The 15682-nt window shown below is 37.1% G+C and overlaps 2 protein-coding genes across 2 annotated transcripts; one reads left to right on the top strand and one right to left on the bottom strand.

The window, feature by feature from the left end:
* The first annotated feature begins 1087 nt into the window (after window positions 1–1087).
* On the top strand, window positions 1088–5943 carry LOC137723385 (ATP-dependent zinc metalloprotease FTSH 10, mitochondrial-like). The gene is made up of 8 exons (XM_068462576.1): window positions 1088–1377; window positions 1479–1719; window positions 1831–1902; window positions 2002–2135; window positions 2476–2949; window positions 3070–3837; window positions 4082–4309; window positions 5226–5943. The coding sequence occupies exons 1-8, from the start codon at window positions 1318–1320 to the stop codon at window positions 5694–5696; spliced, it is 2448 nt and encodes an 815-aa protein (XP_068318677.1). The 5' UTR covers window positions 1088–1317; the 3' UTR covers window positions 5697–5943.
* Window positions 5944–14014: 8071 nt separating this feature from the next.
* Window positions 14015–15035, bottom strand: LOC137722035 (uncharacterized). Its single transcript, XM_068461037.1, has 2 exons — window positions 14724–15035; window positions 14015–14335 (listed from the first exon to the last, which is right to left on the bottom strand). Exons 1-2 carry the CDS (start codon window positions 15033–15035, stop codon window positions 14015–14017), a joined length of 633 nt encoding a protein of 210 aa, XP_068317138.1.
* Between the last annotated feature and the right edge of the window lie 647 nt (window positions 15036–15682).

The raw sequence follows: 15682 nt of genomic DNA, 5'->3' as shown, positions 1-15682 counted from the left end.
TGACTAACTTAATTTCATACTAAACTATAAACTATATTCATAAAGAGCAAAACCTAGAAAACCTAATTCGGATAGGCTAAGCCGATATACCAACTAAGAAGCAAACTCAAATAATCAAATAACCATCAATACTAATATTTTCCAACATTCAAGAAAGATCTCTGCTAACAAAAGAAACGCTTTCTCAGATTACTAGAACTATCACTAGAGTGAGTAGAAGACTCTTTTTCCCTTGCCGTTGTGATGACTTTCTTCAAGTAATCTCTATACACTTGACCAAATCATGATATAGGGTTTTGTAATATTTCAGTATGGTCTAACAAAACCACAAACAATAAAAATAAAAAATAAAAAATAAAAAATTAGGCACTCGATTCAACTACCAAATTGATACCTTTCGCCAGTACATATTGGCGCAAATCGGCTTATGCCGACAGATCCATACCCAAAAAGCAGGCTTAACGAAAACTCTCTACAAAGACTACAAAACACAAGAACACACAATGTTAGCTGAATGCATTCATGTGTGAGTTACGAGAAAATGTAACAAGTTAAGGCGCATCTATTATTTCTCTTTTTTCTTTAGGAAATACCTAGCTCTGTGGCTTTAAACATTGTTCTTTTCAAGCAACATATAATAATGCGATATGTGTACAAGATTTTTATTATTTGTATTTAAAATCTCTTTTATATGCGCACGTCAAACTGTAGTTTGTAAAAAAACAAAAAGAAAAAAAAAATTCTTTTCAACAGGAAATGAAATGTTCCAATTTAATCATACATATTGCTATCAATTTTTAGGCTCTAAAACCTTGAAAAAATACTGCACATGGTGGAAATGAGTTGAGCTCTTACATGACGATGTGAATGTAAACCTGAAAACTAACTAATCTAACATCTAATGTAATAAAATTTATCATTTGACAGAAAAAAAAAAAAAATGTAATGTTCCAATTTAACCATACATATTGTACTAATTTTCAGGCTCTAAAACCTTGAAGAAACACTACAGAATGACCAAATTAACCTTACTCCACCCACCTCCCATCGTCCCTTAGAAAAGGTGAAAAACGTAATTCGCCGGTTTCTGATTTTGGACAGGAATCCATTCCCTTTCTCCGCCCCTGCTCTTTCCCACCACCGAATTCCGGTTACTTCTCTCTCTCTCGCTCTCTCTCTCTCTCTCTCTCTCCATTTCCAAACCCTAGAAACTTTCCCACCTGAAATTTTCTCGGCAACCAAGCGGACCCGTATAGCTCTTTCTAGGGTTTCGTAAGTACCATTCTCCACCTCAAACGATTCCCACGGCTCGATACAATGATTTTCTCAAGCATCGGACGCTCGATCACCCACTCGGCTCGTTCCAAATTCAAAAGAGTACGAATTGTAACACGAAAAATTCTAATTTTTGAAATTTTTATCTCAATTTCTCTTTTTTTTTTTTAGTTGGTTGATAAATTTGATATTTTTCTGCGCAGAATGTGATTTCGGGTACTTACAACAGGAGGAACACGCTGCTGCACGATTCCTTTCCGCAGTTGTCGACGCTGCTCGGTAATGCGTGCGTTGATGGCGGCGTAGGGATTCTGAGGGGATATATAGCTGACAATGGAGCTGGGAAGCAGCTCATTTCAAAAGCATACATGTCGAATGTGAAGTCTGTTTTCGGAATCCCTGGAATTCGTCGCTTGTTCTCCAGCCAAGGTCCCGAGAAGAAAAGTAAGGCTTTCTACCCAAAAGTTATGAAATTTTGTTTGGTTTGATGATTTTTGATGCTTAGCTTTAATGTGTTTATGCTTGATTTTTTGCAACGGTTTGTTCTTATTATAGATTACGAAAATTATTATCCGAAAAATAAGAAGGAAATTCCGAAAGGGGGAGAACAGAAAACGGAGTCCAAAGGTGTGCCACTTTCTGGTTGTTTTAGTTTTTTAGAAATTGATGTGTTTTGGGTAAGTGCAACATTGTTTAAGTAAGCTTACTAGTATCAGTTTTCTTCAGAGGGCTCAAGTGCAGGTGGTCAGGGGAATGCCCAGGGACAGTTTTCGAAGCAGATTCAAGATTTAATTGCTCCTTTAATGTTCATTTGCTTTATTGTCACATCATTATTCCTTAATCCTCATCAAGCGAAGGAGGTAATCACTATGCTTAGAGAAACTTGTTTATTTAGATTGCTTTTGAGTAGGATTGAGATTACCGTCCTGTTTTCGACCAAAAAAGTACTTTCATGTTGAATAGGTTTTACTTTCGGTGTTTCTAGCAAAAAGGTCTTTATAATAGAGGCTTTATAGTTCGGTAGAGGGAGCCTTGAATGATGGAATAAACAGATGTTCCTCCCTGAGGCCTCTGTGTCTTCTCCTCTATACCTATATGTGTCTAAGCTCTAGTTAATTGTTATACATCAATGTTGTTCGGCTTATTTTTTCCCATTTTGCTTTCATTAGTAGTTTCTGCTCAAGCTGACTTGTTTCCCAGATAAGTTTCCAAGAATTTAAAAACAAGCTACTGGAACCTGGGTTGGTTGATCACATTGAAGTGGCAAACAAATCAGTTGCAAAAGTGTATGTGAGGAGCTCCCCACGCGAAAAAGTTCATAGTGATGATTCTGTTAGTAGTCCTGTTAAAGGTTCTCCTTCCGAAGGAAATGTAACCCAGTATAAATATTATTTTAACATTGGGAGTGTTGAATCTTTTGAAGAAAAGTTGGAGGAAGCTCAAGAAGCTTTAGGGATTGACCGTCATGATTTTGTTCCTGTAATTTATGCATCCCAAGTAATGTGGTTGCAAGAGTTGTTAAGGTATGGGCCAACAGTATTGCTTCTGGGAGCCCTTTGGTTCATGAGCCGAAAAATGCCTAACATTGGTGGTCCAGGTGGAACAGGTGGCCGAGGAATATTCAACATAGGTAAAGCACAGATCACGAAGTTGGACAAGAATGCCAAAAACAAGGTTAAATATGCATTTCATTTCCTAGTGTTGCCTTTATCATGTTTCTTATCTTAGCAATAAAGTGAAACATAGATGCAGTTATTTACATAACAATTCATTAGTGTCCATTTTTTGAATCAGGTTTACTTTAAAGATGTAGCTGGCTGTGATGAGGCTAAGCAAGAAATAATGGAGTTTGTGCACTTTCTAAAAAATCCTAAGAAATATGAGGAATTGGGAGCAAAAATTCCAAAAGGTGCTCTTCTTGTTGGCCCTCCTGGAACAGGAAAGACGCTTCTTGCAAAGGCAACTGCTGGTGAATCTGGGGTGCCTTTTCTATCTATATCTGGGTCAGATTTTATGGAAATGTTTGTTGGTGTTGGTCCGTCAAGGGTTCGAAGCTTATTTCAAGAGGCAAGACAGTGCGCACCCAGTATAATATTTATTGATGAGATTGATGCAATTGGCCGGGCAAGAGGGCGTGGAGGCTTTTCAGGTGGCCATGACGAGCGTGAAAGTACTCTCAATCAATTGCTTGTAGAAATGGATGGATTTGGAACCACTGCTGGAGTTGTTGTACTTGCTGGCACTAATAGGCCTGATATTCTGGATAAAGCTCTCTTGAGGCCAGGCCGGTTTGACCGTCAAATTACTATTGATAAACCAGACATCAAGGGTCGTAACCAGATTTTTCAAATATATCTGAGCAAGCTCAAGCTGGATCTGGAACCATCATTTTACTCCGAGAGGCTTGCTGCTCTCACTCCTGGATTTGCTGGAGCAGACATAGCAAACGTCTGCAATGAAGCTGCCTTGATTGCTGCAAGAAATGAGAGTCCAAAGATCACCATGAAACATTTTGAAGCGGCTATAGACAGGGTGATAGGCGGCCTAGAAAAGAAGAACAAGGTATCTGTTGCCACTGCATGGTAATCTGTGCAGTTGACGACTCCTTTATGATTCAACAATTAATAGCTGAGAATTAGAAGATTTTTGATGAACCTGCAAAAGTGAGATAATTTAATTTGGCATCATTAATCTAAGTTTGTACCTGTGCAACCTAAAATAGTGGTGTAAACAACTGTTTGATCATGAGAGACTTGCTAAATGTTTTTTTACCAAGATATTTCACTGTTTAGTGGTCTTTATGCAGGTTATAAGCAAGCTGGAAAGACGGACTGTTGCTTACCATGAATCTGGTCATGCTGTTGCGGGTTGGTTCCTGGAACACGCAGAACCTTTGCTTAAAGTAACTATTGTTCCGCGTGGCACTGCAGCACTGGGGTTTGCTCAGTATGTGCCCAATGAAAATCTTCTTATGACCAAAGAGCAGCTTTTTGATATGACATGCATGACCCTTGGTGGCCGAGCTGCTGAGCAGGTGAAGCTCTCTTTCTTTCCCAAAATTACTAAATAAGCAAGTAGGGATAGAATCACATGATTAAGAAGGAAAATCTTGATTTATTAAAGAGTGGTACTTGTATGCTTCCACCCCCTCCTAACTCATTGAGACTGAATTTAGTATTTAGCCTCAACTCTTCAACATTACAAAGGAACTTAGTGTGGTCTATCACTCATTGAAGTATGACGAATTTAACTGAAATATAACATTGTTTAAAATTTTAAGAATGTCATCTTGGCAACAAAGAAAACTTCTAATAAATGGCAAAAGTACATGATGCCTTTTGTCCTTTAAATCTTTAGATAGTAATATTTATGTTGTGTTGCATTGTTCATATAGTTTGTGACTGCAGATAGTCTTGTTTTATTTCACAATAACTTAATTGTTTTAAATTGATCAAGCGCAATGCTTCAGACTCAAAAGGTGAAAAGAAAACACGTCAAGGGGTATTTTGTAGCTCCCAAAAACAAAGGGGGTAATGGTGTTCACATTTTTGAATTGTCACCAACTTCCATTAGCTTGTACATGTGTGTGCGTGTGCACCGGATGTGTTGAAGTAATTTGTGCACGCAATTTTTAGTAGTACTTCCATTCGTCAATACCTATGGGTTAATATTTCGAATTTCAGTTTTGGCATAATATTTTTTGGAGACTCATCATTAGATTGAAAAGAAAATTAAAGTTCCTAATTTCTGTGAAGTAGATCTTAGTTTACTAGAGAAACAAAAATTGTGGCTGGTTTGCATGATCATGCTCCTGTATGTAGAAAGCTGAAGTCGGGGTATTGCTATGATGGCATGATGGCACCACAATTTAATTTTATAACAAAAGGCGTCTTTGCAGCTTATGAGACTTTTTTCAACTGTCATTAACTGCGTTGGTATTCTTGGAGTAGGTTTTGTTGGGGAAGATTTCAACTGGAGCGCAGAACGACTTGGAGAAAGTGACCAAAATGACTTATGCTCAAGTTGCAGTGTATGGCTTCAGCGACAAGGTAGGTCTTCTTTCGTTTCCTCAGAGGGAGGATTCATTTGAGATGACCAAGCCATACAGTAGCAAAACCGGTGCAATAATTGACAGTGAAGTTAGAGAATGGGTGGGTAAAGCATACTTCCGCACTGTCCAGTTGATAGAGGAGCACAAAGAGCATGTAGGACAGATTGCAGAGCTGTTGCTGGAAAAGGAAGTCCTTCACCAAGAGGATTTGATTCGAGTACTGGGAGAACGCCCATTCAAGTCGAATGAGCCCACAAACTATGACAGATTCAAGGAAGGGTTCCAAGAAGAAGATAAGGAGGCTAAAGAGACCAATGCGAAGGATGGTCGGTCGCCACCTATTCAACCGGATGTCGTTGTGCCTGCATAATGCATAGTGATTTCATGGGATTATGTGTTTATATAAAATGAATCCGGTCAAAGCCTACGTCGTTCGCCGGAAGTGATTGTAAAACTGCTCTGTATATCTCATAGGTGCGGTCTGGTTTCGCCTACGATTTCTTGTTGATTTCGTTTAGGAACGTCTGGTTGGATCGGTTTTAGAAAAGAGTTATTTACACCAACAGTCCTTGAGTTTTTCTTTCAGAAATTGCCAATGCCATTGTAGATTTTCTACAGGAACAAATTTTAACGTACACATTAACTGTCTGAGGTCTTTATATTTTCAAAGAACCTCCCGAGGATTTGCAAAGTTTTCAAATAACTCATTCGTAAAATGGAAAAAAATATAGAATGTTGTGAATTAAAAAAATTCTTAAGATCTTGTTTATTATTGCTAATTTAGTCTTCGAAATTGTTATATGAGTGAAAATTAGGTCTCTAAACTATTGTTTGTGTTTTTTTTTTGGTAAAATAAGTTCCTATATTTATTAAAAATTGCTAATTTTATCCAAACAATGACATTCAAAGTTATTCTATTTAGTTTTTCATAAAATTAAGTTACGTGACTTGCACGTGATACATTTTGGAGGGTAATACTGTTATTTACTAGCCTATAAGTCCTTGATGTTGGATATTGGTTGCAAATCTAGTTTCTAATTACCTCCAAGGCTAACTCCGCTCACTCTTTTTCCAAAAAAAAATAACAAAGTTCTTAAACTCATAGAAAACTACCAATCTACTTCGAAAGTGTATCACATGTAAATCATGTGACTTAAATCGATGAAAAATTGAATAGAATTTCTTCGAATTTAATATTAGGAATGTAATTGACATATTGTAATTATTTAAAGGATTACTTTTTTGGAAAAAAAAAATAGTTTTGGGACCTAACCTAATTTTCACTCGGATAATATAATTCAAGGAGTAAGCTAGCATATTACTGTAAAAAAAAAAAAAAAAAAAAAAAAAGGAGGTTTAACCTTTAAAAAAAAAAAAAAGGAGGTTTAACCTTTGCTAGATTACTTTTTGTCATTATACAAATTATCACTTTATTTTTGAGTTAAAGCGTCATATGAAAGCATGTTAAACCTTTACGGGACCCTAAGGTTCAAAACCTCAGGGGTTGTGCGAAAACATGTAATCAACTTACAGTTAACCTTGTCATTAGATCATTTTTTGACCAAATTTTAGCAAAAGGGGTTTTCGTGAAAACAATTTCAAAACTCTAGTGGGTGGTAGTGTAAATTTTGAAAGCGCAAGGAATTTTGAACCAAGAATAATCTCAGGGGTGCTAATGTAAATAAGTCTTCTAAAAAAATTCTAGAAATGGAGCCTGACATGGAGGGACATGACAAGAATAACTCTTTGGTCTCGAAAGATTTTTATAAAGTCGTCATAACTCACTAGGCAATTAAATGTAACTTTTTGGATATTTTGGGGACAACTGAAAAATAGGACAGCCCAGATGTGAGTTGTAACTAAAAACATGTCTTGTTGAAAATAATAGTGGGTAACGAATGCCCACATAGAAACTGAAAACATTGGATAGATTTTCAATCCCCATAAAATTAATCTTGACTTGGGAGATGAAGGAAGATCATATTGTCAAAGATGTGTGCTTGGAGTTGTGCCTCCATAAATAGAGCACTCCGTATACTTTCAATACAGAGCAAAGAGAGAAAGAGAGGAGGGAAGAGAAAAAAAAGAGAGGAAGAGGAGAGGAGAGAATAAATAGAGTTATCTTTGTACTCCTATTATTCCAAATTATAATGAAAGCACCATTGCTGCCCGAGGACGTACTCCAGTCACACTGACTGTAGAGAAACCTCGTAAATTTTGTATCTTGCTTTATTTATTCCACTGCACACACATCGTTGATTTTATAACACGTTATCAGCACGAGAAGCTCTCATGTCAGTGGAAAGCACAACGCCATAAATCCGGTGAAGCACTATCTACCTCTCACCTCCGTCATCTAAAATCTCACAGAATAAAAGATATGTCAATTTTTCGTCTCTCCCACTACGCTAGAAGTGCCTCATCGAATTCCGATGAGAATTGAAATTTACGACTTGAAATCGTCACGAGATGAGAAAACTCGTACCTGATAACTGGTTTCCAGAGATCCAAAAAAATCTCATCAGACTTGGAAATCCAGATCACGTTATTTTCGACGAATCTTGAGAACTCCCATGAATACTTGGTTGTTTGAGATGGTGATGGCAAGAATGAATCCACACAGGCCTCCCTCTTTTGTGCCTTCGTCAACCCTACTGTCATCTATGTCTCTGTAGGGAGGTTCTTGCTTAACGATGCCATGTTCCCTGGGTCATGCAAGAACAACGCCAGTCTCTAGTAGCCTTTTGGATTGAATTGAATTTGGACAACCTCCACAACTACCCAGTTGGCCCTGCGTTTTGAGACTGGCAGAGACAGAGAAGGAAGAAAAATAACAGAAAAAGGGGATTGATGGAATGGTAAGGCACCTGTGAAGAGGGAAAAAAAAATATAAAGGGATTTGAATGGTGCACAACACCATTTGGTCAAAATAATATAAAGGTTTCTGTTGGTGCATGGCATCATGCTGCAGAAATAAGAAAAATAATAATAATAAGGTTTGAATAAGTGCTAACAAAAGAAAGAAAAATAATAAATAAAAGAAGGTATGATACTTCTTGTTATTTATGTGAATTGGTGTTGGTTTAAAACTCTTTCATAAGTTCTATTTACTTTAAAGCAATTTATTTATCATGGACAGTTTTACCGCCTACTGCTTTAAGTTTTGATTTATGTGAATGGTGCTGAATTAAAGTCCTTGTCACAAACTTTATTTATTTAAATGCAATTTATTCACTATGGCTGGAATTACTGTCTATTGCTTTAATTTATTTATTGTACTTCTTTTTGTTACGATGAGTACGTACTGGACCGGAAGTTCATTGATCAGATCAGAACATGAAGTTTCTTGATCCTTATCATATAAAAATGATTGGACCCAAAGTTCCATCATACAAAAATATCGGGCATGAAGTCCCTTAATCTTCAAGATCAGGACATAAAATTCCTTGATGAGTACAATAAGTTTGAAGTGCTGCAGTGTCTCAACTTCACTGTAATAAAAGCCATAAGAGTCTCAGTCTACAGACTATTAAATAAGAACCAAAAGTTCCTTATGTCTATACTAAAAAATGGTTTAATAGAAGTATTTATTAAGCGGATGAAATAGATTACCAGTGCTCTGCTCATGAAAACAAAATTGCCAGTTTTTACATGGGTACATGCTATTTTGCATGATGCATTATTAATTCGGTTGAGACATGTTGCCAACCATCAATATTTCTCAGTACAATTTGTGTTTGGGAGCCAGCCAAACATTATACATTTACGAGTTTTTGGTTGTGTTATTTATGTGTCTATTGCACTGCCACAACATACTGAAATGAAGCATCATTGCGGATTAGGCATTGATGTTGAACATCATCTATCATTCAATATTTAGAACCCTTGACTGGGGATATGTTTACCGCATGGTTTGCAGACTGTCATCTTGATAAGACAATTTTCCAACCATTAGGGGGAGAAAATAACATCTTTCCACAAGAACGATGAGAAAATATCATTCCAGAAGAATGATGAGAAAAGTCCGTTTCAAAAGAACGAAGAGAATTTGTCTTATTTTGATTCATGAAGTAATCAATATAAAAACGAATTGAGAATAATTGAATGATGCAACGAAAGTGATAAAATCACATATATTTGCTGCAAATGTGCTTACAAGAATTAATGTTCCTGTTGGATAAAATATAGTGATGCAGTAAATGATTTATTTGTTGCATACCTGAAGCATGGCAGACCCTTAGACTTAAAAGGTTCAGTCATTCAAAAGAAGAAGAATATGACACTACTGAGCTATTGCATTCCCGAAGCATAATTGTTGCATGCCAGAAGCATGACAATTGCCGCATGGATACACGTCCCAAAAAGGACAATCTGCGGACATGGGAATGTTGATATCTCATGCATGAAGCATGATAGACTTATAGGTTCCAATGACTCAAATCCCAAAAGTGAAGATTACAATCCAAGCTCTATAACGCTCAAGAGGTAGTTATAATCCGCATTCTCTAAATTATGACTATCCTGGAAGAGATAGTGTAATGTCCTTGAAGAGGCAATGGATATCCAAAAGAAATGAAAAGCTTTTATGCATGCGCATGTACATGAGAATATGGGATCACAGATTGATGATAACCTATGGTAATTTTGGTTTTTACAAGTATCTACTAAATTCATTAATGAGCTGTGTTGATATTGAATCCCGTTCGTTTTCTATCAACAAAGTTATTAGCCAAAATAGAGAAAGGCAATTCCATTACAATTTTGTAAGAATGTTGAAAAATAAACCTATATATTTGAATACAATACAAATAGCCAAAGGATGTTGAGCCTAGAAGGTTACATATAGGCATTTGTAATACCGTGAAATACACTCACATGATATGACACAAGGTTGTAAAGGAGTTCATATGAATGGAGAATTATATATGAAGGGTTATGAGTCGCCCACATCATATCTCCATTAGTAAATCCCTCAAATATACATGGAAGTGAATTGCTCTGTATAAATTCTAAGGGAAAATGTGTCATGAAGTGTAGAAAATCCCTGAAGGATTCAAATTGCTTGAAGAAAGCCTCCAAAAGGTAAAGTATAAAATATGTACTCAATACCAATGGATGTTATAAATTGCCTTAGTGAGTACTTTCATTATGATATTGTTGCAACATACTAAAATCTCTTGCAAGAGTTAATGATATTAAATTGGGACTCCTGAAGAGTCAAGAAAGATTATAAAGTGTTGAGAGAAATATTGTCTTGAACTGCAGAATCAAACAATATGCCAACACAAATCTTATCCATAATGTTTATATATTAAAGAATCATATGAATTGAAGATTATGAGTTGAATGCTCAAATAATTTAGACACTAAGAATGATCATTTATCTTCGCGAGGGTAAAGATAAATTGATATTTGGTCCATAAATACCATATCTTAGTGAAATATATGTTTTATTGTATTTAACACAATACACTGAATGAAATAAAACTTATTTATTAATATCTCTGAGAAATTACATACACATGAGTTAAAACAAACAAATAAGAGGGAACCTTCACAAAGGTTGCTCATGTGAAGCCTCAGTACTCGGAAGTACCCTAGAAGGGGGAGACACCATAGATTGATTATTTGGAGTCTCAATACTTGGTGGAACTCTAGACAACTGAGACAATGGATGTCTTTGGAATAAAGACTCGAACCCCTGATTGTCATTTTGAGTCCGACCTTCGGATTCCAGTAGCTGGTCGAGCTTTCTTTTCATGCTCGTAGAGTAATTGTTTGCAAGCATGTGTAACATTTTATTTTCATGCTTAAGCCCTATAATATCTTGTTTAAGACTTGCCACCTCAGCCATTAATGATTTAACTTGGTGAGTTGGAGTAAGTAGGCGCTGGCCCATATTAGATACAGAGCCTGCATATTGAAAACTGAGAGCCAATGAGTCTTGAACGGCCGCCTCATCAGACCGGTTTGAAAGGATTCTGTTATCCTTTGGAGTGAGAAGATTCCTGTCTACCACTGTAGCGGTTATGTTATTCTTCATCACAGAATCCCCAACCGTAAGAGAACCATAAGAAGATGAGAAGGATGAGCGCCATATGTTAGCCTGACGCTGCTCGTCTGTATCATTCCTGAAACTCAAATCTAAGCAAATATTAGATGGGCAAACCATTTTCAGAAATGATGAAGGAAGTCAGATAAAATCTCAGAAGTGCAAGAAAGGAAAATTTGTGCAAGCAACAATTTTCTGAGTGTTTTTGAACAAAATTGATATCTCTATAAAAAGAGAGGCAACATGGCCACTTATTCAAAAATCGAAGAGACACCGGTTTTCGAATTTCAAAAGCTGGATTTCCCTGCATGACGTCTGTCAACATTTCTCAGACACAATCTCAGCTCTTGGATATCACGTGCAACTTTATCAAAGATCTCTGATAAAGTTGAAAACGCGTGAATCTTACTGTTCTAATTACACTACAGTTGCTGACAAGAGTAAAGGTAGAGCACTACTACCTTATATTGGAAAATCTCTATATATGTCAACCTCTGTCCTCCATGGCAAGGCAAAATTGAAAAATATCTAACTCTTCCTCATCTCCGAGAATGCATCTTTCACAAAGTATCTCGAAATACTCAGTTTTCTTCCTCTCCGAGAATACCTCTACAAACATGTCACACCAGAGCAAGAGTATCTCATATCATGAGGGACGAGAGTAAGAGTATCTCATATCATGCAATCTCCCTGTCATTTCTTTTGCCCTTACTCTTACCTGCCAAGACAAGGATAGAGAAAGCAATATGTCAAAACCTCCACTCAAACTTTTGCTGCCACTAAGAAGTGATGGCCCATTCAAATGCAAGGTTTGCATTTAACTCCTGCATCAGTGAGCAACTACTATAAGAGAAGATGTCATACATGCATGGGGAAAAACTAGGGAATATACCACTTTTGCAAGGAGAACAAATAAGACATGTGGAGACAAGCACAACAAACATATGTCAGTTCATCATCGACAAAGTCTAAGATCACTTGTCACATGAAGCTTCTCATGGTCCAATTTTATTCAAGATCAAGCCTAGACAACCTTTGAAGAAATCACAAGTCCGATTCAAGATCAAGTGTCCACCACACTTGAATCAAATTCTGTTCCAGATAAAATAGGTAAATTCAGACCTTTGGAGAAAGTCTAGCAGAAGTCCCTCCAACCTAGTTCAAGAACAAGCCTGTGGAAAGTTAACAACAAGTAAAACACCTCATTTGGCAAATATCATCGCTAATAGACTAAAGCAGCATGATCAATGATCAGCCTAAATAATTTGAAATCAAGGGGAGATACTCATCAAGGGGGAGCATCCAAAAATAGATCAAGATTTTAACGAGGTAACTAATGTTGATATATGGGCATCCAAGAGGGAGTGTTGAAAATAATAGTGGGTAATGAATGCCCACATAGAAACTGAAGACATTGGATAGATTTTCAATACCCATAAAATTAATCTTGATTTGGGAGATGAAGGAAGATCATATTGTCAAAGATGTGTGCTTGGAGTTGCGCCTTTATAAATAGAGCACTTCGTATGCTTTCAATACAGAGCAAAGAGAGAAAGAGATGAGGGAAGAGAAAGAAAGAGAGGAAGAGGAGAGGAGAGAATAAATAGAGTTATCCTTGTACTCCTATTATTCCAAATTATAATGAAAGCATCACTGCTGCCCGAGGATGTACTCCAGTCACACTGACTGTAGAGGAACCTCGTATATTTTGTGTCTTGTTTTATTTATTCCACTGCACACACACCGTTGATTTTATAACATGTCTCTATAGGCAAAATTTGGTTTTCTCTAGGCAATCGTCTTTACTAGAAACAGATTAAACTGGAAGTAAAATAGTTTGGTTCTATTACCCTCAGTCTAATGAAGGTATCCGTTGACCAATAATAAAAAATAAAATAAAAAACCTATTGAAGACATTCCTTACTAAAAAACAACAATTTGTTGTAATCTTATTTGATTGAACGATCTAGGATTTAGAAAGAGAGGGGTTCGGCAATATTGACAGAGAAGAGATATTGATTTAATTGTGATGTGTGTTTGATTTACCCCATTGTGCTCTTATTTATAGTAGTAGAAAAGGTAAAACCTTTCCTTTTATGATTACAACATTTAATAGGTAATCTAATGCTAATAGGAATATATAATACTTTGCTAGATTTCCTAGGATTTACACAATCACATTTCTATTCTAAATATAACTGCAACACTCCCCCTTGAGTGTGTAAATACTCAACAAACCATCACATCAGATCTTCAGCAGATAAGGTAGAATAGTTGATGAAGTTATCGGCACAACGGGTGGTCGCGAATCTCAAATTTACTTTGAAGTATGCATTTGTAAAAACACACAAAAACCTTGCTATCGTAAAACCCAAGGAATGGAGAAAACCCATAAACTAAGAAGAAAAGTAAGAAAATATGCATAATGTCTAAAATGCTCGTCAAACTAAACGAAGGTAGTGAACTCAACGGAGTATGATCATCTTGGGATGGGTGCCTCATTAAAACCTAGTTAGGTAGCAAAAACCCAATAGCGAAAAATGCTCCTAATCGTAGGGAAAAAGAGTACATTAATATCATGTGAGTATGCTTCAAGACACTCCCCCTAAGTTAGACATAACTTCTAAATAAGGGAATTACAAACGATTCAACTCAGATAATTTACGCATACCGATTCCTTGGACGAGCTTCTGAAATGTAGACTCGGGCAATGACTTAGTAAAGATATCGGCCAAGTTGTCTTGGGAATGGATTTGCTTGACTTTAATGTTCTGATGTTGATGCTGCTGGTGCAAGTAAAAGAACTTTGGCGCTATGTGCTTGGTGTTGTCTCCCTTGATGTATCCCTTCTTTAGCTGGTCGATACATGCTGCATTGTCTTCAAAGATCATCGTAGGAAAGTCAACGACTGATGTAAGACCATTAGTGCTTCGAATATGTCCCATAACTTCTTTCAGCTAAACACAATCACGCGATGCTTCATGGAGGGTGAGAATCTCAACATGGTTAGACGAAGATGCAATTAGCGGTTGCTTGGTAGACCTCCAAGATATAGCGGTGTCTTAAACGGTAAAGACATAACCCGTTTGAGAACGTACTATATGTGGGTCAGACAGATATCCAGCATTTACGTAACCAACAAGGCGAGAATCAATCTGAAGGCCATAGGACGTCGCATCACTTAGAGATTCGAGAGAATAGAACAAGCCAAAATCTATAGTACCTTTGAGGTAGCGAAAAATATCTTTAACACCATTCCAGTGTCTGCGTGTGGGCGCATTGCTATATCTAGCCAAAAAATTCACAACGAAGAAGATGTCGGGTGTAGTGCACTGAGCTGAGTACCCCAATTACACTTAGGTAAGGAATTTCGGGTTCCAAAATCTCTTCCTCATCTTCCTTTGGACAGAAGGGATTTCGTTTAGCATCTAAAGTCCGAACGACCATGGGTGTACTCGAAAGCTTCACTTTATCCTCATTAAAACAACGCAACACCTTTTGGGTGTAGTTCGATTGATGTACTAGGATTCCATCTGAATAATGCTCAATCTCCAGGCCGAGATAATATCGAGTTTTCCCAAGATCCTTCATCTCAATTTTCGATTTCAAGTGTGCAGCAATTTCCTCAAGCTCTGCGGGAGTCCCAATGAGGTTCATGTCATCGACATAAATTATTTAAACCAATCAAAGGAAGTCTTTCTGGAACTTTCATGTATATTTCCATATCTAGATTCCCATAGAGATACGCGGTTATCATGTCCATAAGATGTATATTCAGTTTTTCGGAAACTACCAAACTGATTAGGTAGCGGAACGTTATAACGTCTATTACGAGGGAATATGTCTCTTCGTAATCAATCCCAGAGAGCTAAGAGAAGCCTTGTGCTATGAGGCATGCTTTGTATCGCACTATTTCATTCTTCTCATTACGCTTCCTCACGAAAACTCACTTATAGCCAACAGGCTTTACACGTGGTGGTGTAGGAACGATAGGTCCAAACACTTTACATTTCACGAGCGAATTGAGTTCTACCTGGATTGCTTGTTTCCAGTTTGACCAATCCATTCTATGTCAGCATTCATCGACGGAACGTGGTTCAATGTCATCGCTAAGCAGGATGTTAGTAGTTACTGAGTATGAGAATGCATCGTCGACGATCATCTCTTTCGTATTCCAAATCTTATCCAATACTGTGTAGTGGACCGAAATCTCGCAATTCTCAGGAGGCTGGCATGTTTCGTCTAAAGCATCACCGTAATCTAGAATAACCTCATACGTTGGAACGGATGAGTGAAAGATGGTC

This window comes from Pyrus communis, chromosome 17 (assembly GCF_963583255.1).
Source record: "Pyrus communis chromosome 17, drPyrComm1.1, whole genome shotgun sequence".
NCBI classification, from domain to species: domain Eukaryota; kingdom Viridiplantae; phylum Streptophyta; class Magnoliopsida; order Rosales; family Rosaceae; genus Pyrus; species Pyrus communis.
This window is presented reverse-complemented; position numbering and strand designations above follow the sequence as displayed.

Coding starts and splice junctions, on each gene's coding strand:
- LOC137723385 (XM_068462576.1), top strand. CDS start 1,318: ATGATTTTCTCAAGCATCGGACGCTCGATCACCCACTCGGCTCGTTCC. Junction 2,136..2,475: donor ATCCTCATCAAGCGAAGGAG/GTAATCACTATG, acceptor CTTGTTTCCCAG/ATAAGTTTCCAAGAATTTAA. Junction 2,950..3,069: donor ACAAGAATGCCAAAAACAAG/GTTAAATATGCA, acceptor TTTTTGAATCAG/GTTTACTTTAAAGATGTAGC.
- LOC137722035 (XM_068461037.1), bottom strand. CDS start 15,035: ATGAACCTCATTGGGACTCCCGCAGAGCTTGAGGAAATTGCTGCACAC. Junction 14,336..14,723: donor CTTACCTAAGTGTAATTGGG/GTACTCAGCTCA, acceptor GATTGTGTTTAG/CTGAAAGAAGTTATGGGACA.